Source organism: Sorex fumeus, unplaced genomic scaffold (genome assembly GCF_029834395.1).
Source record: "Sorex fumeus unplaced genomic scaffold, SorFum_2.1 ptg000024l, whole genome shotgun sequence".
Lineage (NCBI taxonomy): Eukaryota > Metazoa > Chordata > Mammalia > Eulipotyphla > Soricidae > Sorex > Sorex fumeus.
Genome location: NW_026606081.1, coordinates 50570801 through 50593053, shown reverse-complemented (window position 1 = coordinate 50593053; position 22253 = coordinate 50570801). Strand labels below are relative to the sequence as shown.

Here is a 22253-nt window from a genome sequence, read left to right as displayed (position 1 = left end):
AGAATGGGCACCAGTGGAGGAATGGCTATTTGATCACTGTATGTCTGAAATGTAATCACGAAAGTCTGTAAGTCTGCAACTGTATCTCAAGGTGATTCATTTAAAAAAAAAAAAGAACGAGTAAGCACAAAGCTGGTTCTTCTCACCATTGTCACACAAAGGTGTACTCTGCCTTGTGCCCAGTCCCCCCTGTTTCTTTAGGCAACTCCAGGGTCCCCCCTTCTCCCTTGAGGCCCGGTGAGGGTCCCTAGACTCCTAGGCCCAGTTGCTGTAAGGTTACAAAGGAGAGCTCACTGCAAGTCTTGTTCTGAGACAAGCCCAAGCCTCAGTCTGGTATATGCCACTCAGCCAGTGAGATCAGGCGACCAGGATTGCGGCAAGTTGCTCACTGTAAATATGCATTTTATACCAGCTGAGAACCTCAACTGCATTGTAAGCATTCTAGCTGAGGAATCTCAACATGAAAATGCAACTGTGATGGTCTCTAGTGCCGTCTCCTTCTCTACACCTAATCTTAGGAAAAAATGTTTTTCTAATGGAAAAGTTCTACCTTCGTGCATGTAAGTCTCTACATCAAAACAAGATCCTGTAAACATTAGGTAAGAATAGGAGACACCGAAAGGAGGATTCTGTGACAGTGAGGACACTAGGTATATTAAACATTTTATAATTATACTGAATTAATTTCCACTATTCACATGGGGGAACATGAAGCGAAGGATGAGTTCAAGTTTACTCCGTATCAAAGAAGGTTACATTTCAGTGGTCTGTGCAATCACTCCTTATTCGATAAAAATAACACTTCAAGGGGTTTTTCCAAAATAAGAATTACCAAATCAAAATGAAAAAGAAAAATGCAATTCTCCCTGGCAGGGAGTGCCAGGCTGCTGACACCGAGAACCTAACCATTCCGCCCGATGCCTTCCGACTAAGGAGCACTCGGACCCTCCCTAGGCTCCGGAGAAACAGCTTAGGAAAAAAAAAATCCTGTAACATTTCTGAAATTCCTCAGAACACAATTCATCTCTATTGGTAGACACCAAGTCCCATTTCATGGATCCTGAATGTGAGCACACACCCCATCAATACATTTTTATCACTTAATCACTTATCACTTATAAGTATCATTTGATACTTATCACGTATCAAATACGGTACGACAATTCAAATATGGTATGACCAGTAACTACAATTGGTCTCATTCACCATCAATACATTTTTATAACAGGTGAAAAACAGGTTTAAAGACAGAACCTTGCTCCCAAGTGTGTGCTCGGGGGAGCAGGTGGTACCTTTCCATGACGGCCAGACACTCCTTCCTCCAGGTGAACCGACTGCCCCGTCGCAGGCGGAAGGTGCCCGAGGTGGCAGAGACTGGGGGCGGCGTTTGTCTCCATTCGGGGTCCTCGATTGGGATGGGGGCTGGCCTCATGCTCAGCGTAGCCCCTGCAATGAACAAGACATTCAGCGTCAGTATCTTGCACCCCGAGAAGCATATCCATCACGAAACCCACAGAAACTTGCCCCTCCGCTGCAACTTACACTTCAAAATGCTGATGCTTGTTTTTTTAAAAAATTCTGGCCCCAAAACTGAGAGATAAGAATTCTTCCTTAAAAGTATGCCATTGTTTTAAAATACAATTTCCCCCCACCTTGCCCCCAATTTGCCTGTCTTTTATCTCTATTTTGTCATTTTTCAAAACAAAGCAAACACCTAGAGACAGGCAAGAACAGAGAAGTCTTTGGCCTAGAGACAACTTAATCAAAAACATCTTCCTCGGAAGACCATTTCTAGAAATTCCTATTTGGCAGTTTTCACCTTTTCTGAACAACATGGTCTGTAATGGTTTGAATCTTTCTCTAGACCAAAGAACTTCTGCTATTCAGAAAATGAAGTTCCCAAAGAAAAACAGAAGGTGAACAAAATAAAAAATCCCAATTGTTATAAACTTGAAAAAAGCCAAATATAACACACAAGATATGCCACTTGATATGCCTCTCGTCTATTGACTCGGATCAGTTTTCTGCAAGTTTACTACCTTTTAATGCTACACTAGTTGTTAACTTCTGGTGGGGGGGGGAGGGGGCAGGGCATTTCCGCAGCAAACCCAGGACCTTTATCCACGGAAGCTTTACCCACGATGCTATATTTCATGAACAATTAAACAGACAAATAAATTTTGAGATACAGAGGTATTTTGCCAATTCAGAATAGTCTTTTCTCCTAAATAAACAAACTGCTAACCACTGCAAGCATTCATTCTTTTTTTTTTGCTTGTTGGGTCACACCCGGCAATGCTCAGGGGTTACTCCTGGCGCTGCACTCAGGAATCACTCCTGGCGGTGCTCAGGGGACCATATGGGATGCTGGGAATCGAACCCAGGTTGACCGCGTGCAAGGCAAATGCCCTACCTGCTGTGCTATCACTTCAGCTCCAAGCATTCATTCTTTTATCTGAGTTACTAAAGTCTAGAAGCTGTGAACAAACAAGGAGAGGGCAGAGGCCATGCCAGAGACTTACTCTGAGGAAGTTCAGCATGGTGTGGTACACTTTCAGGGTCTGGAGGTTGATCTTTGTTCTTTACAGTGCTGAATTCACCGTCCCAAAGCATCACTATGACCATAACACTCTGACAAATTTTTTCAGAAAGTTTCCCTCTGCCCACTGAATAAAATCCAAACATTTAATATAGACCTAGATGAAATACAACAATCCTCACATTCTTTCCCCTAAGGATACTTTTTTTTTTCTCACATTCTCAGCAGTTTTTCATAACAAACAATACCAAATATATTATTTCAGTTTTGCTTTGGGGGAAGGATTGGGGTTTGGGATAGAAACATCTGAAATATGGTGGTGGGAAGGTGTAATGGTGGTGGGATTGGTGTTTGAATATTAAATGTAGTCAAATATTGTGAACTACGATAGCACAGTGGTAGGGCGTTTGCCTTGCACGCAGCCAACATGGCCAACCCGAGTTCGATTCCTCCGCCCCTCTCGGAGAGCCCAGGAAGCTACTGAGAGTATCTTGCCCGCACGGCAGAGCCTGGCAAGCTACCCGTGATGTATTTGATATGCCAAACACAGTAACAACAAATTCTCCAATAGAGATGTTACTGGGTCCGCTCGAGCAAATCGATGAACAATGGGAGGACAGTGACAGTGACGTTATAAAATAAAAAATGTTTTAAAAAATGCTTATTCTCATACACATATACATTTCCAACTCTGGAATCTAAAGTATATTACATTAAATTTTATTTTATACTTGGAAATTGTTATGGTAATAATCATGTCTCACCTGTCATTAATAAAACTTTTAAAGCAATATATATATATATATATATATATATATATATATCCTTAGAAAGCTGGAGCGATAGCACAGCGGTAGGGCATTTGTCTTGTGCGCAGCCAGCCTGGCCGAGCCAGGTTCGATTCCTCTGCCCCTCTCAGAGAGCCTGGCAAGCTACCGAGAGTATTCAATATGCCAAACACAGTAACAAGAAGTCTCACAATGGAGACGTTACTGGGCCCACTTGAGCAAATTGATGAATGAGAGGACAGACACTAGAAAGACAGTCTAGAATTTGTTAGAGTTACACAGAACAATGCACTTATTAATAAATATAGTTCTTCTTCCTCGCAGAAAACATTACTTATTTCATGTGGCTTTTAAAATCACAGCGAGTGCGTCTGCATTGCTACATACTCTTTGGTCAAGTTTTTTCCCTTAACTGGCCACATCTTTGAAGCATCCCTGATACGAAGGCCACTATCTTAACCGGTCCTCACTGACTGTCCTGAAACCCGCGTCAGGCCATCTTGCCTGTCTCACTGACTGCCCCTGCTGTTCTTCAAACTGCTCCGCTCACAAATCTCATTCATCTTTGACTTCACTACTTTCCCCCAGATGCCTCAGTAAATTTTTTCAGCTTTATTTTTGAAATGAGATTTTTTTTTTCAAAAAAAAAAAATGGAATGCCTTCAAGAGCATTGAAGAAATAGCTAAGAGGACGAAGAACCTCCGGCTCCGGGCACATCTCTTTGATTCCACTGTTCTTCCTGCATTAACATATGCCTCAGAGACCTGGACCCTACGAAAACAGGATGAGAACGCTATTCGGGTCTCTCAAAGAGGAATCGAAAGAGCTATGCTTGGAATATCACGATTCACTCAAATGAGAGATAGAATCCGGAGTTCTGATCTTCGTCAACGCTCAAGAATCAGGGATGCTGTCTCATTTGCCAAGACATCAAAAATCAGATGGGCTGGACACGTAATGAGGTTTACAGACAACCGCTGGACTAGAGCCATTACTGATTGGATTCCACGGGACATCAAAAGATCACGTGGACGCCCACCTATAAGATGGTCAGACTTCTTCGTCAAGACCCTAAATGATCAGTTTGAGGCTCTGCATGTTCCTAGAACGAACAGATACCATTGGGCTACGCTAGCACGCAACCGGGATGAATGGAGACGTTACTGGCACCCGCTTGAATAAATCGATGAATAACGGGGATTAAGTGATTAAGTGATAAAGTGATTAAGTGATTATTTTTGAAAGCTACCCAAGAGTGACCCTGTGTGTGACCACTCCAGAGACAAGTGGGCTCATTTACTCCCTTGAATTTAGGCTGGTCCTGAGATACTCTTTTGGCCACAGAAAGTTAAAGTACCCTGAGATGACCTCGAAGGATCTTCTGCAGCTTCTGACTGGGTCTCCAGGCATGGCAGCTGACGTGCTCAGAGCCTGCAGGTGAGTGAGAGATGCCCGCCAGGCCCTGTGGCCACACATCACCGAACACCACAGGGCCAAGAGCAAAGGGCCAGTGTAGGGTCCCAATGCAGCCAGCTGGCAGCCAGGCTTCCCGGCCGTCACACCTTCATGTCATCTGTCCCACACGGTGCCATCACCAGGCTGCACAACAGCTAAGCCCCAAAGTGGTGCTCTGTCACTGGGGGACCAGATGACAGGACGCCTCTGGCCACCACGCTCTAAGGATGCGCAGGCAGCTGAGAGCAAAGGAGCAAAAGTGGAGGGACTGAAGACTCTGAACGCTGAGCAGGTGTCACGGGCGGGGGCTGCCAGTGGTCACCAAGGGATCAGAGTGGGCCCTGCAGTCCTGGCTGCCAGCCCAGCAGTGTTCTCCGAGCTCTGGACTGCAACCACTGTATGTAAGCCACTCTGGACCCCTGCCCGCAGAAGTTGTGCGATAATAAAGTACTTGCTGTTTCTCGCTGCTAAATTGGTGGGTGATCTGTTACCCCAAAACAGAGAATTCATACGAGTCATCAAAATCACCTCCAGTTGTTTATTTCCCCACAATCTCCAGCAGTCTGAATATTACTAATTATTCACATTTTAACTTTGGCAGGTCAACACTGCCGCTTTCTGAAAGACATTCCACTGTTAGAATTAGTGTCACTTTCTGTTGACAGAAACTTACGTCCTTCATCTTTCATCCCCTTCTCTTTGGGGATGACTCATCTTATCGGTGCCTGTAAAGCACACCAACTGCTGGCCACTAAAAGCATAATCTCCCCCCAGTGTGTTCCTCGTCTTCTATCTTTATTTATAGTATACTCGAGATCTTAATATTTATGAAGTCAAAGCTGTCAGTTTTTTTCTTTCCTGATCAAGTTTTGCGCTACTCCAATGATTTTACAGTTTTCATTTTTGTTTAAACTATTAACAGATACTTGACTTCCTGTATATGAAAAAGTAAATATTTAACTTTTTTCTCAAATGATAAGTGTGTTGCTATACGCTTGTTTGGAGAGTCACGGCTTAACATAGAGCTGGGGGTCAGTAAACCATGACCTGCCTGCCTTGCCATCTGGTGTCACAGAGCAGCCACTGACACGGTTGCTCTTCGCCCTCCCAGGGACGAGTTTAGGAGCCGTGCTCAGGGCACACTGCCTGCGAAGCTTCAGCTAATAATGCTCCGGTCTCTGCACCAAGTGCCTGCTGACCCAAGGCTTAAAAAATTCTGACCCAGGGCCGGAGCAATAGTGCAGTGGGTAGGGAGCTGGCCTTGCACACAGCCAAGCTGGGTTCAATCCCTGGCAGCCCATATAGCCTTCCCCAGCGCCGCCAGGAATGACCCCTGAGCACAGAGCCAGGAGAAAGCCCTGAGCACTGTCAGGTATGACAGCCCCCCACCGCAATCTCCCCTCCCTTAACCCTGAGCTGGGGGGCATGAGAGACAGCTCCAAGGGCTGGAGCACGTGATCTGCATTTGGAAGCTCCCAGACTGCGGGGTCCCTTGGTCACCATCAGAGCACTAGCTGGATCATTGAGACAGGAGCAGTCCCCGAGCACAAGTGGGCCCCCCAAACACAATCACAGCCCCCCTTAGGCACAGGGCACATGGAGTAGGTTGTGTGAAGACTGGACTTGGGTCCCTGAGCCCCAGCCATAGGCTCCACGTGCCCTTTCTAGAACCACAGGGCATGATTTTCGGGATAGTAAAGAATTCCCGACCCACCCGTCATGGAACTAACCCACTGAACTAACCCACGGCCCTTCTCAGAGGAGGGTGTCATTCTTTTGTGCATGCGGATTTTAGGTCGATGGTGCCCAGGGCTCCTCCTGTTCTGTGTTCAGGGGTTATGACCAGTGATGCTTTGGGGGATGGAGCCTGAGTGGCCTTGCAAGGGAAGTGTTCTCCTGGGCTGGCCTGAGGGTTCCGTGCTGACAAACTAACCTGGCAATTAGGTCTAACTCTTTCAAAGCTGAATTTTCGACAAATGGTGGAATCTGAAAGCCTAGGGGCTCAAGGTCTTTATTTGAGCACTTTCAGAGCATAAGCAAGAGCTGCAAAATACCCGAACTTAGAATCTGGCTGTTAGCTTATATGGATTTGATATAATAAAAGGTCCCAAACAGAGCCACACCATGTCAGAATGAGGCAAAATAGAAAGGGCAAGGCAGGGCCTGGCTCTAGAAAAAGGAGAATTTCAGAGTTCCAGCACCTGGAGGGCAGGAACAGGTCTGAATGCCTGCTAGAAGGTTATATCTATAGTGATGGCCTTAAGGGGCTACAAATACAATGCGTACGATCAGAAACATGATGAAACAATCCAACTAATAATAACAGCTCTTTCTTGGCACTGAATTTTCTTGAGAATATAGCTACACTTTCTTTGTAGCATTCTCTCTTGTCCAGACTTTCCATAAAAAGGCAAAGTCAGACAAAATAAAACTGGTAAGGAAGGAAAAGGATGGAAAGAAGGTGGGACGGAAAGAAAGTGGGAAAGGACAGGTAATGCCTGATCATTTTAAAGGAAATAAGGCTGGTTTTGCACAGCCAGTAGAAACTGAAGGGGATGGAATCTGGACCCAGTCTGAAACTGCATAATGGTACCAGGCTACTTTTCCGATTTTTCTTCTGGTTCTTCTCCCCTTTTCGCTGTGGCAGTATTTAGAAACAGCACGCGCAGCACTCTGCAAACACTGCAACACAGAATTGTTCTAGAAACCTTGGCTCATCTTGCTTGACTGAAACTGAAGGAGAATGATGAATAACCCAGGGATGGGTCCAAGATGAATAATCCAGGGATGGGTCCAAGATCACTGGCACAAACACACGGAGACACCAGGACTGAGGGACAATGTACAGAGAATAGTAAGACCATCCGGACAGCTGAAGATCCTTACAAAAAAAGCATTTATCTACTTTTTAGATTGTTTTTGTTTTAGGGTCACACCTGGGGGTGCTCAGGGCTTATTCCTGACTCTGTGTTTTGGGATCAGTTGTGGCAGTGCTCAGGGGACCATATGGGGTGCCAGGATCAAACAGGTCGCAGGCACAAGGCAAGCACCTAACCTCCTGTACTATCTCTTGGCCCCGCTATTATTTTTTTCCTTTTCCTTTTTTCCCCCCAGTAGTGACTTGTTTTCCCACATTACATATGGCCTTCCATTAAGATAAAATTTTACATACTCATCTTGCAAAACTAAACCCAAGAGGAGGAAAACAAAAATCTTACAATTTGCTTAGATGTTAAAGTTTAGTATACGTTCTCCCTGTTTATGGGATCATTTTCTTGGTCACTTTACAGAGAGTCTCTGCCCATCAGCTGCTGAAGCAGTGATCACGAGCATGTCATTACGTGTCAAAGAAACGAGCTGCTCCCAAATCCCCGTTTATCCTTCTCCACGTCACGTGCGGCTTCCCTGCGGCTCACAGGAGCAGAGATGAGACGACTTCTGCTTTCTGGAGTCGCCTCTGTGCTGCCATAGAAGCCTTTGAGCCGAATGTCCCGGGTTCATTTCCTAATGTGTGGATGCCTGCCGTGAGGGTGGAGGGTCTCGGCCCCCCTGCCCGGTACCGGGGTGCTGGGGTGGCACAAGGGCATGATGAATAACCCAGGGATGGGTGGAAGATCACTGGCACAAACACGCAGAGACATCATCATGACCAAGGGACAATGTAACAGAGAACAGTAAGACCGTCTGGATGGCTGAAGATCCTTACAGAAAAAGCATGTTACCTACTTTTTAGATTGTTTCTGTTGTAGGGTCACACCTAGAGGTGCTCAGGGCTTACTCCTGACTCTGTTTTTTGGGATCAGTTGTGGCAGTGCTCGGGGGACCATATGGGGTGCCAGGATCCCAACAAGTCCCATGCACAAGGCAAGCACCTTACCTTCTGTACTATCTCTCAGCCCCACTATTGCTCGGCATCCGGGCCTGGTCCCCTAAACATCACGGGAGCAGCGTCTGAGCACCATGCTAGGAGCAGCCCAGAGGACCAACAGGGTAACCCCCAAAGAAGAAAACAATGTAGACAAGTGGGAAGACTGCTGAGATAGATGCAACTAAACACCTTGGATACACTCTTTCCCTTCGAAAGGAAGCATCTGTTACATGTGATTCAGGCTCCATGGCTGGCACATGCTGATGCTCCTGTCCTTGGAGACAGAGCCACCGCACCTCACCAGCACAGCACCTGTCTTGCTGTCCCCTCAGGCCACCTGCGCTCCACTCTACTTGGTCACCTGAGTCACTGTCCAGGGCTGAGGTCTGTCACTGTTCCGTACTATCTATTCCCTCATTCTGTCTCCACACGCCATAGGTGAGAGGGATCATCTCTCCCTGACTGCGTTTGCTTAACACGCTACCCTCCACTGGAACAAGGGCACTTTCAATAAAGATTGGCAGGGAACGAGAAAGAATAAGGCTTTAACGAGCTGATCCAGGAAAGCTGCATTAGTGGAACCTTAAGCCAGGATAATTTGTGACTTGTAAGAAGAGATAAATTTGGAAGCAGAGACTCACACCTGGGGAGAATACAAAGTAACAATGAAGGTGGACACTGAAAATACCCATAAGCAGAGGAATGCCGAGGTGGCCAGCAGACAGCAGGCCTGGGCGGGGCCGGGAGTCCACATGCACCTCAAGCACTTTCTTGTCAGACTTTCGGGTCGTTTTCTGTGGTTTCAGGCACACAGTGAACGGTCCATTTTTCACCAGCCAAGCAAGAGACTAGGTAAGAGGGAAGTGCTGGTCTTGCAGCAGCAGCTTCAGCTGAGATTTTGGTTCAATCCCAGACACAGCCTAAGGTCCCCTGAGCACGGCCAGGAGTAAGCCCTGGGCACAAAGCCAGGAGTGGACACCGCCGGGTGAGGCCAACAAGGGCAGTGCCAGAGAAGCAGTGTTCTACCGGGTGCTAAAAGCCGGATCCTAACACACATACCTGATGGGCGGCTATGTGTTCAGATCAGCTGCCACAAAGCTGTGACAGCCTGAGAATAAAATCATTTTCCTGGTACCCAAGTCCCTGCTTAAAATCCCAGTGTGAGGATTCAGCCTCATCAACTGTGACTAGATTATAGGCTGAGTGCTGCATGCGTGCCAAACCCACGGCCCAGAAACCCTTCTTTAGGGAAGTTGATTGCCAGGCCCCGTCGGCTGGCATCTGCCCTCCGAAGTTCTGAATGCTCTGACACTTGGAGCATGTTGGAACATTCTAACAATCCCCCTGGTGGGCGCCCAAGAGCCAACTGTTGGAAAGTGCCCAAACTTCTAACATCCCCGAGCACTTGAAATGTAGCTGACTGAAAACATGTGCTCTCACTGTAATCTTTCAAATCGCCAGGACCCCAAAAGAAAATGTGTGCAAATGATTTTAAATGTACTGATCAAATAAATAGTTACTAAGATAGTGTTAGCTATTTTTAAATGTGATTACAAAAAATTTAAATTACATGTCACTCGCTCTATTTCTACTAAACTACGCTTAACATGGTGTCCCTTCACCTCCAGCCACATTGCAGTGAATGGCAAGATTTCATTTTTTTTTCTTTTTTGGGTCACACCCTGCGATTCACAGGGGTTACTCCTGGCTCTGCACTCAGGAATTACTCCTGGCGGTGCTCAGAGGACCCTAGGGGATGCTGGGAATCGAACCTGGGTCAGCTATGTGCAAGCCCTACTCGCTGTGCCACGGCTCCAGCAAGATTTTATCTTTTCTTACAGCTGCACATTCCATTGTGTTTATGGACCGTGACTTCTTGTGCCCATGCGTGTCGCTGGACATCCAGGTTGTCCCCACAGCCTGGCTGCTGGGCTGAGTGCTGAGGTGACCACAGGTGTGCAGCAACCTTTTCAAACGAGCGTTTCTGCATCTGAGATGCCACAGAGGGGAATGACTGGCCCTCTGGCAGGGCGAGTCTTCTGAGGAGTCTCTGAGCTGTTCCCTGGACAGGACAACAGGACCCCCAGCAGTGAGGATTCCTCCCCACATCCCCGCAGGCACTGCCTGGCTCTGGTCCTTGCCCTGTGCCAATCTCACTGGCAGGAGATGGCATCTCTCTGTCATATGCAAGTGGCAAAGAATACTTTCCACATACATGATGGCTATCCGTCTGACTTCTGTGGAGAACTGTGTCCATCTCCTCTCCCCATTCTGGATGGAGTCATTGACCTTGGAGTGGGTGAGCTCTGTGGTGAGTCCCATTCCCATTCATCACACAGGTAATTAGAATTAGAGGGGCAAGAAACCTACAAAAACTTCATTGCAGAGATCACCAAATACAGTAGAGCATGGAGTAAACAGAAATATCACATAGTACTTACTAATAAAATAGAATTTACCCCCCAAAAGGGCTAGATGTGGGATTATGTGTTTACCTATAATTGAGGAAAAGAAAAAATCAGCGACGAACAATCAAACCCTTACTTTCAAACTGAGATTAGAAAGGCCACATCGTCCAGAAGCAGAGCACTCCCCGAGGGAAGGGTGAAGATGCTTACAAAACTACGGGACACTAAACTAAAACTCCCTCCCTTCAGGTCACAGGTTTTACTGCAGAGTGCTCTTCGGCATAAAGAAACAAGGGTCCAGGAGGAGTCGACCCTGGTGTTGGCGAGTCGGCAGAGAGATCAAGAAAAGGTGCAAGCCAGGCCTATCTTTCAGATCCAACAACAAAGCGAAAATGGCCCTTACCCGGATTGGTCTTCTCCAGCTGGTACCAGCGGTAGAAGGCTCTCTTCTTCTGCTCGCTCAGGTCTGATCCCTGTTGTAGCAGCCAGTGGGAGATGCGGCTCTGGCTGATGCCTGTGGGAGAGAAAGAGCTGCTGGGACCCTGGGCAGCCGACCACAGGAAGCGCGTGGGCTCTGGGACCAGGCTGCTGGGACCCTGGGTGATCAGTGCGTGGGCTCTGGGACCAGGCTGCTGGGACCCTGGGTGACCCAGTGTGTGGGGTCTGGGATGAGGCTGCCGGGACCCTGGGTGACCAGTGCATGGGCTCTGGGACCAGGCTGCCGGAGCAGTTTTGCCTGACTCAGTAAGGAAGCAGCAACCTGCACAAGATCTTGAATATGGGGCTTAAAAAAAAAAAAACACCACCTGGAGTACTGAAAACTGCCCAGGAGAGTCTCAGAAATGACCGAGTCATTTGTTGGTTTGCTTTTGGGGTCCCACTGGCTATCATCAAGGACACTCCTGGGGTTGAAGGAACCCAACGAGGAGCCGGGGACTGGACCCAGGTAAGTGATGTGCAAGGCAAGCGCCCTCCCCGCCGTTCCCTCTCCATCCCAGAAATGTTCTATCTGAAGGTCAAAGCACTTTATTAGTCCTTGACAGGGGTCTTGAAGGTTAATCTCTGAACTTGTCCAGGAACAGGCAATAGGGTAAGCATTATTTGTCAGAAGCTGATTAGATGTGTTTCTTTGCCTTTTGCTGCCTTCACCTGGCCCCTGGTGAAGTTAATACAACTAGAATATTAGTTATATTAACTTTAACCAATTATTAAATATTAATATCTAATAAATATTAAAGGTACTATGAAATTCAACCAGGTAATAAAAAATAAAATAAAACCAGTGAGTTTTATCATTTACTGTTAATACTAATAAAAATATTTAGGTGCTGGGGCCAGAGCAATAGTACAGTGAGGGCAGGGTGTCTGCCTTGCACGTGGCCAACCCGGGATCAGTCCTGACATCCCATATGGTTCTCTGAGCCCCAGTAGGAGTGATCCCTGAAATAAACCATGAGCATTGCTGGGTATGCTCAGAAACCAAAATACGAACTAATACATATATATATGTATATATATAATATTCGCTAGTATGAGAACCGCATGTGCTTTCTGATTATTCTAGTTGTTCCAAAAATAAATAATTCAATATACAACTGGCAAAAGCAAATGTTAGTAACAAAGATATAATTGTCTCAATGTTCAACAAGGCATTTTCCAAAGGCATTTCGCTATCACAGTGGTTTAAAAAATCTAACCCCAGGCTACAGCACTAATACAGTGGGGAGAGTGTTTGCCTTGCATGCAACCGACCTTCATTCGATCCCGGCATCCCATAGGGTCCCCTGGGCACCACCAGGAGTAACCCCCAAGCATCACTGGGTATGCCCCCCCTCCAAAAAAAAAACCCAAACTAAAAAGATCTAAACCCTCCCATGGAACCACTCATGGAAACTGGACAGTACTAAATGCCACCTGTGCCAATGCTTGCTTTTGGCTGGAACACACAACAGGAAGCAGGGTTAGCAGGAGAAATCACACCTCCCAGCATGAGAAGCAGGAAGCCTGATGATCACATCTGATGCGCTAACAAGCACATCCCCGGAATTTCATACACTTTAAACTTGTACTAGAATGTGGAGGAAATGGGGGGGGGGGGGGAGTGTTGAAAGAAAGCAAGGGCTGGAAAGCACTTGACTTCAAAGGGCGAAATTCAAAGTTCTCCTGGCCCCAGTGACGGCTGAGCAGCCTCCATGGGTCGGACCAGGCGGCAGACGCTGGCACCGCAGATTGCGGGTGTGTTGTAAGTTTTTCTGGGTTGCAGCTTGGCTGTGCTTGGCAATGCCGTCCTCAAGAAGCCAGGCTCAGACTTCCTACTTCTCATACTAGGTGCTCAGGGTTCCTCCAGGCTCTGCACTTGAGAATTACTCCCGGAAGTGCTCAGGGGATACTAGTGGGTGCTGGGGATCGAACCCCGTTCAGCTGCATGCAACACAGGTGTCCTACCCACTGTGCTATCACTTTGGCCCCCTATTCAGGCTATTATATGCTATTTTTATGAAAACAGCCATTTACCATGAAATTTAAAGTGATTTTTGTCAACAAAATAAAATGATCTTTTGTGGATACTTCAGATTACCATACTACTCAAAAAAACAGGTAGCTCAAAGGAAAATACGTTAAGAAAAAAAGGACCCTCATGGTTCTGTCCCCATGCCTGATCAGTGAGCTGGGACACGGGATACCCAGAGTTGCGCCCCGCTACCCTGGAGCAGGAAACGCTCAAAGCCCATGGGAAGGACATTAATGATGGTGTGTCTGCAAGCGAAACACAGGCAGGCCTTCAAATTAATGTTTCAAAACAGCCATCAAAAACAACAGAAAACCAAACCAATCAAACAGAAAGCCTCCACGGAGAGCACTGGCAAGGACGCGGAGTCTGTGGAGATCTCATCCTGCTGATGGAAGTACGAAATGTCAGGGGCACTTTGTGGGGCAGCTGGACAGGACCTTCCCGAAGCTGGACACAGTACACTGCATGACTCAGCCATTTCTTTCTTGCGTGCCCAGCCCGCAAAAACGAGCACATGCCCACCGGCCCCATGCAGCGACACTCAAGCGACCTGCACAGGAAGCTTAGGAGGGCATCCCCCAGAGTGGTTCTCACTTGGCGGCGACTCAGAACCCACCCACAGATACAAACACTGACCCTTGTCTGGGGCCAACGCCACTGAGGAGAAAGGAAGTAGCCACTGCTAGAAGCAAAGTCAGCCAAAAAGTCAACAGAGACACAATTCATGGGCAACCGTGTGATCCCAATTCTATGACATCTCTAAAACAAACATGAGCTGCTGCCTGAATGGCTGTCGGAGGGGGCCTGAGGAAGGTCTGTGAGGAATGGGTTGGTGGCGTCTGGATCTGGATAGTGAGACCAGGAACGTGCTCAGGCTGGGCAGGCCAACATGCAGTGCTGGGTATGTGCCAACTGCAATGACGCTTCTCCCCAAAAGCTCTGTAAATTCTATGCAGTGTTTTAAAATTTAAAGCACTTGGCTATATATCAACATGGGAAAATGTCCATGATAAAAATGAGAAAGTCATTTTATAAATGTAATTTTTTTTATCATCGACATTGTTTTCGTAAAGTTAAAATGGCTCATATATGAATACAAAAAATCATATTCAGAGGGACCTTTAAAAATGCAAAATGCAAATTTTGTACTGTTGCATTTGAGTTTAAAGACAATTATTGGGGGCTGGAGTGATAGTACAGCAGGTAGGGCATTTGCCTTGCACAAGGCTGATCTGGGTTCAATTTCCAGCATGCCATATGTTTCCCTGAGCACCGCCAGGAGTAATTCCTGAGTGCAGAGCCAGGAGGAACCCCTGTGCATCGCCAGGTGTGACTCACTCCCCCCAAAGAAGAAGTCAATTATTGGACAGCTCCACTAATTTTGTAGAAGATAAATAATTAAAGCAAACAAACTGGTAAAAAAGAAATCAACAAAACTCTTTCCACGGCTCAATGAAAACTAGTGGTTGCAAAGAAGAGGCAGTGGGCAGGTTAGACAAATGGACAGCGCTCCCTTCCTCTACACTGCTTTAGTAATCTTCCTACAAATATGTAGCAACTTAATTGATTTTATTTTTAGTCTTAACACTACATACTTTATTGGTTGTTTTATAAACATTGTTATTAAGTTGAACAACAGAGGTGCAAAAAACAAGTTAATTTCAGCCTTCCCTCTCTAATTCCACTCCTTGAGGTAAGCAACGTTAATAGGTCATCCTATCATCATTATTAATCTGGAAAAAAAAACCCAGGGAGAATTTAATAAAGAATACTCTGTTTTGTGCGAGGAAATAAAACTTTCCCCTATAAATCTACTCAGTTTTCATATCAAATAGAGGACGAGGCTGGAGTGAAAGCACAGCGGGTAGGATGTTTGTCTTGCACGTGGCCGACCTGGATTCGATTCCCAGCATCCCATATGGTCCCCCGAGCACCGCCAGGAGTAATTCCTGAGTGCAGAGCCAGGAGTAACCCCTGAGCATCACTGGGTATGACCCAAAAAACAAAAAACAAAACAACAACAAAAAAAGAGGACGAAGTAATAAAGTGGTGGGTGAGAGTATAGGGGCGGGGATATCTCTGTGGCAGGATGCCCTGCGGGGATGAGGTCCCGAGACCTCGGCTCTGATCCCTGGTACCCTGGCACTGGCTCACACGTCCATGATCTGGATGCTCTGCTGCTTGGGAGCCTGGTGCTACAGCGAAGCGTGTAGTCTACGGCCCCACGCATGCAGCACGAGCCCCTCTGGTACCACGGTTACCCTGTCCGTTCCTCCCCAAGCACAGCAGAAAAACTCTGAAAGGGCAGAAAGCTGTAGGGAAGGGGGCAGTGCCGGCAGCTTCCCGGGCGGTGTGGTAGAGCACGCGGGGGACGCAGCTGGCAGCCTCCCTCCTCAACGGAAGAGGTCCCTTGGACTGGTGGTTCTGGTCTGTGACTGTGACTCCTCCCTCACTTTTTCCTCCTCCGAACCTCTTTCCTGGGCCAGGGATGTGGCCCAATGGTAGGACACACGGATGGCAGGTGGGCGGCACTGGGTTCAATCCCTCCACGGCAAACACATCTCCTTTCTACCTTTTACATGGCAGTAGAAACGAAAAATAATTCCATTTAATCTTTATACACTACGAGACTAGAACCAATTAATTTCTCTCCATTAAGGAAATGATTAGAATGTATTCGGAGGATGAAGGAAAGCCTTTGTGCCAGGTTCATCCCCACTTTTTGGAGCATCGCTTCTTGGATCCACGCCCTTCGCTGCCAGACTCCCTCCCACTAGAGGGCGCTCCGCCACCACCCATCCTCCTGGCAGCCTGATGCCGCCCGTTTCCTGTGGAGTGGGAGCTCTTGGACCACTCACGCCACCTTCGGCCCACACGCCACCTTCAGCCCCGACGGCTGGAGGCAACTCTCCAAAGAAAGGTTTGCCTCAGGGACTGCCTGGCAGGCTCCCTCCATGTCAGCGTCCTCAGGATGCCGTTGGAAAGCCACTTCTCACCCTAGACACTCTACTGGGTGTTTCAATTACCAGCCACAGTGATGAAAATATCTAATGACGACCAGAGCACCAGACTGTTCCCTCCCACCATCTGCTCCAGAGCTCCATGGCAATTCCCCACAGGTCCCTGACATGGGAGACTGGAGCCACTTTCCTCATCCTTAAAACCTGCTCAGGGCTGCAGAGAATTCACCAGGCAGTCAAGGTTCGACTCTCCACACCACAGAGCCCGCACAGCCCCCAGCAGATGGGTGTAGTCTCAAAACAAAACAAAAATCAACCTGTTCCTCTACTCTACCTTCAGGGTTTCTCTCCCTCACCCCGCTCCACCATCTCTTACAGACTTACTGAGTCTAGACGCTCTTTTCCTATAAACCCCCTTCAAGTTCCTTCTAATCTTCTTCCCGACAGTCTGGAATCTCAGACTTTTTATTTTTTATTTTTTTGCTTACACAACTGGAAAAAATTTCGATAAACACGCCTATGGTCCACAAAATTCAAAATTATCCCCTTTAAATAAATAAATCAGATCCTTCTGAATTAGAAAATCATTTCACAGTTGAGAAAATGAAGAGCACATCTCCTGTCAGTATTCTTCCTGAGAGAGGCAGGCATCCACACACCTCACCCTCCAGAGACAACCGAAGTTGTTTCCAAAACTAAGTTCCATAAAAAAGCAAAACTGTGTTCCTCATTAATTCACAAACACAGAGGGAAAAAGTTCCCTCCAGGCCCCCAGCCCTCAGTTCCTCCCATTCCGCCCCCTAATGGTGCCCATTGACTGGGTGTGATTCATTCTATGTTCTTTCCTGTGCATTTAATAAACTGGACCCATGTAGGTGGATGCAGTATTAACAAATACTCTTGGGAGTTATTCTATACATAGCAAGGAACCTAATGTCTTTCATATTCTTAAATCTTTTTTTTTTTTCACTAATATAGGAATTGCCTTCATTCTCGTGGCTGATACGGGTACGACATTCCTTAGCATACACATCCCATCACCCACTTCAACACTCATCTGCTACTAGGTACCTCAGCTGTGGCCAGTGTTTTTCTTCATTTGTTTCCCCAGCCCAGCGCTTACCTGGGCGTTACTCTGGCAGCTCTCAGGGGACCGTGTGGTCCTTGGGCACCGTGCCCAGACTCTGTGTCCTGGGCCATCTCTCCAGCCCTGGTGTCTTCCAGTTACACATCTGAGGCATGGACAGGGATCCCCAAGCTTATCTGTCCTTTCCAGGGGGGAAATATTGGCAAGTGCCCACTGGAAAACCCAGGGTGACCGCCACTCCCGGGGGCCGTGCCCTTCAAGTGTCACCCACACTGGGATGCGTGTGAATATATACTCTAATGTCAAGTCAGGGGAATGGAAATGTGGGGAGTATGTGTTTGGCCCTTCTGGATGGGGCTCAGGGGTCAGGTTCTCCTGGTGCTGTGGCAGATACAGAGTTGGGCATGGCATAGGCAAACTTTGACCCTGCACTGTCTTCCAGCCCCCAACCCCCACCTCCCCCCAAATAGGATTTTTGAGTCTGAGCACATGCACAGCATTTAAGGTCATAAGAGATACCATCAGACTGCCCCCGATTTTATACTGCAACAGCAACGAGAGTATTTCCCTGTGTTTTCAGTATGACTGCACAGTATGAAACAGGGAGGGGGTGCTCAGGAGTGACCTCTGGTGGTGTGCTGGAGCTGCTGCAGTATCAGGAATGGAACCAGGGCTGGCGGGCAGCAACCCCCTACGGATGCTCTCTGCACTGGGCAGGTATGGCTGCACCTGTCCTGTTGCTGTCTCTGGTCCTGAGGGAAGCCCGTCCCTCAGCCCATCCTAGAGGGGCCTGTGGCCAAGAACAGAGGCACCTACCCGCCACCCAGTTCCTACCCGAGGAAGCATCACCAGATGAACTCAGACTTGGGTTCTATGCCAAGCTCCGAGGAGTCGGACCAAAGACTTCAAGAGTGTCCCTGGGGTATGTGTTAACACAAACAACAGTGCATTCCTTAGAATTGTGTGGATTTCAATGAATTTTGTCATCTGTATACATACATGTGTCTGCTGCTCAAGTCAAATGCATGTTATTTTTATGTTCTAAAGGCCTCTCATGTCCCCTTTCTCACTAAACCCCAACGTCTAGAGTTTTCCTTTTCCACCTGGCAGTGCTCAGGGCTCCACTCCCTCCTGGCTCTGTGCTCAGAGAACACTCTGAGGGGACTCTACGTGGCCCTGTGGATCAAACACAGCCATGTGCAAGCAAGACCTTAACCCTCGTACTTAATCGTCTCAAGCCTATAAAACCTACTTTTCAACTGAATTTTTGATCGATCAGATTCTTTATCAGTTTTGATCAGTACAGACTGACTGGGCTGTATTTCCCAGACCTTACAGACTTGTCCTTACACTTGCTGCCCATATTTATACTTTGTGGGAAGCCTGTAGGAGAAATTGGTAGTGGGGGAAGGGGGCTCAGGGGTGGGGGTTAGACTTTCCTCCGAGTCTGCTAAGCCCAAGGGACAGGGCAGGAAGGGCAGAGCAGAGCCCGAGACACCAGCACCTCGGCTGCTGTACTATGGAAGCGCCGGCAAAAATAGAATCAACCTTTTTAGATCTCTGGAAATTAACCAAAGGCTTACAACAACCCAGAGTGCTTATTTAAGGGGAAAAAGTTGCATTTTGGTAAGAACATCTATCTGGCATTTTATCTTGATTCATATGGATTCCTGACCCCCGAAGTCACAGTGAAAATCAGGAGTGACCTGAGAGTCCCGACAGGGAAGGCCCTGTTTTCTTCTGAGGGCCCCGAAACAATCCACTGTTGGAGCCGTCTGGACAGTGCCTGGGAGCTGCCATTTGCAGGACTTCTGCTCACTTGATCAGACTCAGAAGCAGCCTTTGTCCCGCAGAGAGAAGAGGTCACAAAACTATACGCCGGGAATGCGCCATGGTGGTCACATAACATGGCTGGGGCCAGCAGCTGGGCCACATAAAATGACCCAAATCTTTCATTTCAATTTTTGGGAGGGGCACACCCAGCGATGCTCAGGGTTCACTTTCGGCAGGGTGAGGGGGCCATATGGGGTGCTGGGGTCCAATCCATTCAACCAAGAACTTCCTGCCAACAAATTATATGACCTGTTTGAAAGGGCCAAATCCTTAGAACCCGCTGGGCCTGATTAAGACCAAACTCATAATCTGAAATAAAAATTCTGTATAGCAGTAAAAAAAAAATTCTCATAAAGAAAATTCATATGGTTTTGCACACACCAATCCATCAAGAATTAAAAAAAAACCCGGAAAATGAGACCCTCCCTATGTTCTTGAGGGTATTATCACCCTGGCACTAACCCCAAAGAGAGTCAGAAGCTACAGATCAATGTTCCTTATAGAGATAGCAAAACCGTCAACATAATTAGAGCAAAAGGACTCCAACAAGATACTAAAAAGACCACACACCATGACCAAATCGAATTTTCCTCAGCAAAGCAAGGAGCTTCAAAATACAAAAATCAATATAATATATCATATAAGTAACAAAACTCATGGAATTATTTTAATAAAGTATTTGGTGAAATCCAGTACGCGTTCATGGTATCAAACATTAGTTTTCGGCCCTTTTTAATGTTTGCTTTTGAACTGTACCCAGGGCTGCGCTGCTTCTGGTTCTGTCCTCCGGCTAACTCCTAGAAGTGTTCAGGAGGCCCATTGGGGTGGGATGCACCTGGATTGCCTATACGTGAATGGTTTTCAACCTTTTTATACTGGTGGCCATGCACTGCTATTGCACTGCGTGGCCACCAGTTTTTTATTGCGGTTGATAGCAAACACACAATAAGCCAGGAATAGAAATCACTGTATTTATCCTAATAGAGGGTCCCTGTGAAAAGTCCACAGCTGACATCAGACTTACTGGCTAGTCTGAGTGCAGCACCAAGATCAGAGCAATGACATAAGGTGCTGACTCCTGCGACTTATATTCAGCCCAGCACTGGAGGCTGGTAACCAGGACAATAAGGCAAGGTCAGAACGAAAAAGCTCCCAGACGGGAAAGGAAGTACAACAATCTGTCTGCTGATGGCTACCATTAAGTGTAGTATCTCCTCAACTTCACTGATGGGTTTTTGGAAACTGACTTCAAGTGAAATGAGGTGCAACAAAGGTGGGTCCTTGAAAAACACCTTTTGCCTCAATACTGACAGGACTGTTTCTCTCACCAATGTTACAACTAAATGAGGCTGGGTGAAATGCCATTTGAGGACCTACCAAATGCAAAAAGTCTCAAAGAATCTCCCAAGGCGTGCCACACACCAAACTGAACAGAAACTGTGTTCAAACAGGTTGCAGGGGATAACATCAAGAAAACAACACTAAAATTTATCTTTAAATGTTAAGATCAGTGAGCAATTCAAAAACAGAATTCAGAAAACAATTCTACTTAAAGTATTAAAAAGACTGAAACACTTAGGAATAATCTAACAACTTAAGAGGTATTCAACCTAAATGGCAAAAACACTATCGAAACAAAGTATCTAAATAAAGGGAAACACTGCACTCATTCATGAAGTAGAGGGTTAACAATATTCCCCTCAGGGGTCAATAGGACCGACGGAATCAGTCTTACCAACATTCCTGGAGGAGGCTTTTTTGTAGAAACTAACAAATTCCTACAGAGGACCAGGAAGCTCAGTGGACTGAACACCAAAAAGCTGGTGTGCATGCGAGGGATGGGTTGGGGGTGCATGCGAGGGGTGGGCTGGATCCCCGCATGCCTGATCTCCCAGCACTTACTCTCAGCACAGAGCTGGAAGTAGTCTCTGGCACCAGTGTATGGGGTCCCCAAACAAAACAGTAAAAACAAACTTCCAGAAATGTAAAGGGGCCCAGGACACTCAAGCGATTTTAAAAGAACGTAAGTGGACTACTGGCCCCTTCAAGCTTTACCATCCAACCACGGTATCCAAAACTGTGTGCCACTGGTGTAAAGACAGACATGCGGATCAATGGAAAAACTGAGTCAAGAAATAAAGCCACAGATATTTATGGCCAACTGCTTTTGACAAGGACGACTTAAAGGCTCATATAGGGAAAGAAAAGCATTTCCAACAAATGGTGCTGGAGTATTGATCTTCATATATTTTATTTTGTAAAAAATTACCTCAAAACAGATTAGAAACAGATGTAAGAAAACGATTTAAAAATTTTTTTTAAAAATACTGATATATAAATATGCCTAATCTTGATTTAAGAAAATAGCTTCTTAGCTACCACACTAAAGACCACCATAAAAATACAGACCGTCAGGGGGCCTGGAGCGACAGCACAGCGGGTAGGGCATTTGCCTTGCACGTGGCCGACCCGGGTTCGATTCCCAGCATCCCATATGGTCCCCCGAGCACTGCCAGGGTAATTCCTGAGTGCAGAGGCAGGAGTAACCCCTGTGCATCGCCGGGTGTGATTCAGAAAGCAAAAAAAAAAAAAAAAAAAAAAAAAGACCGTCAAAACTGTGTGCTTCAAAGGTCAGTAACAAGGATGGGAATAGGCAAGCCAAGCAATGGGAGACAATATCCATCTGCATTGGGAAGGGACTTCTATCAAGAATATATGATGACAGAAAAATAGGAAAAAATACTATGTTCAAAACTTGAGGAAGGTGGGGCTGGAGCGAAGGACGGTGTGTAAGCATTTGAT

General features: G+C 46.8%; 1 protein-coding gene across 7 annotated transcripts in view; it reads right to left on the bottom strand.

The window, feature by feature from the left end:
• Positions 1–22253, bottom strand: part of HMBOX1 (homeobox containing 1) — a 150096-nt gene that overhangs the window by 24298 nt on the left and 103545 nt on the right. For all 7 annotated transcript variants that reach the window (XM_056113994.1, XM_056113998.1, XM_056113996.1 and 4 more), the window contains exons 5-6: positions 11463–11573; positions 1293–1446 (exon numbers count right to left, since the gene is read on the bottom strand). In XM_056113994.1, the coding sequence (XP_055969969.1) occupies positions 1293–1446; positions 11463–11573 (265 nt within the window). The remainder of the gene's footprint in view (positions 1–1292; positions 1447–11462; positions 11574–22253) is intronic.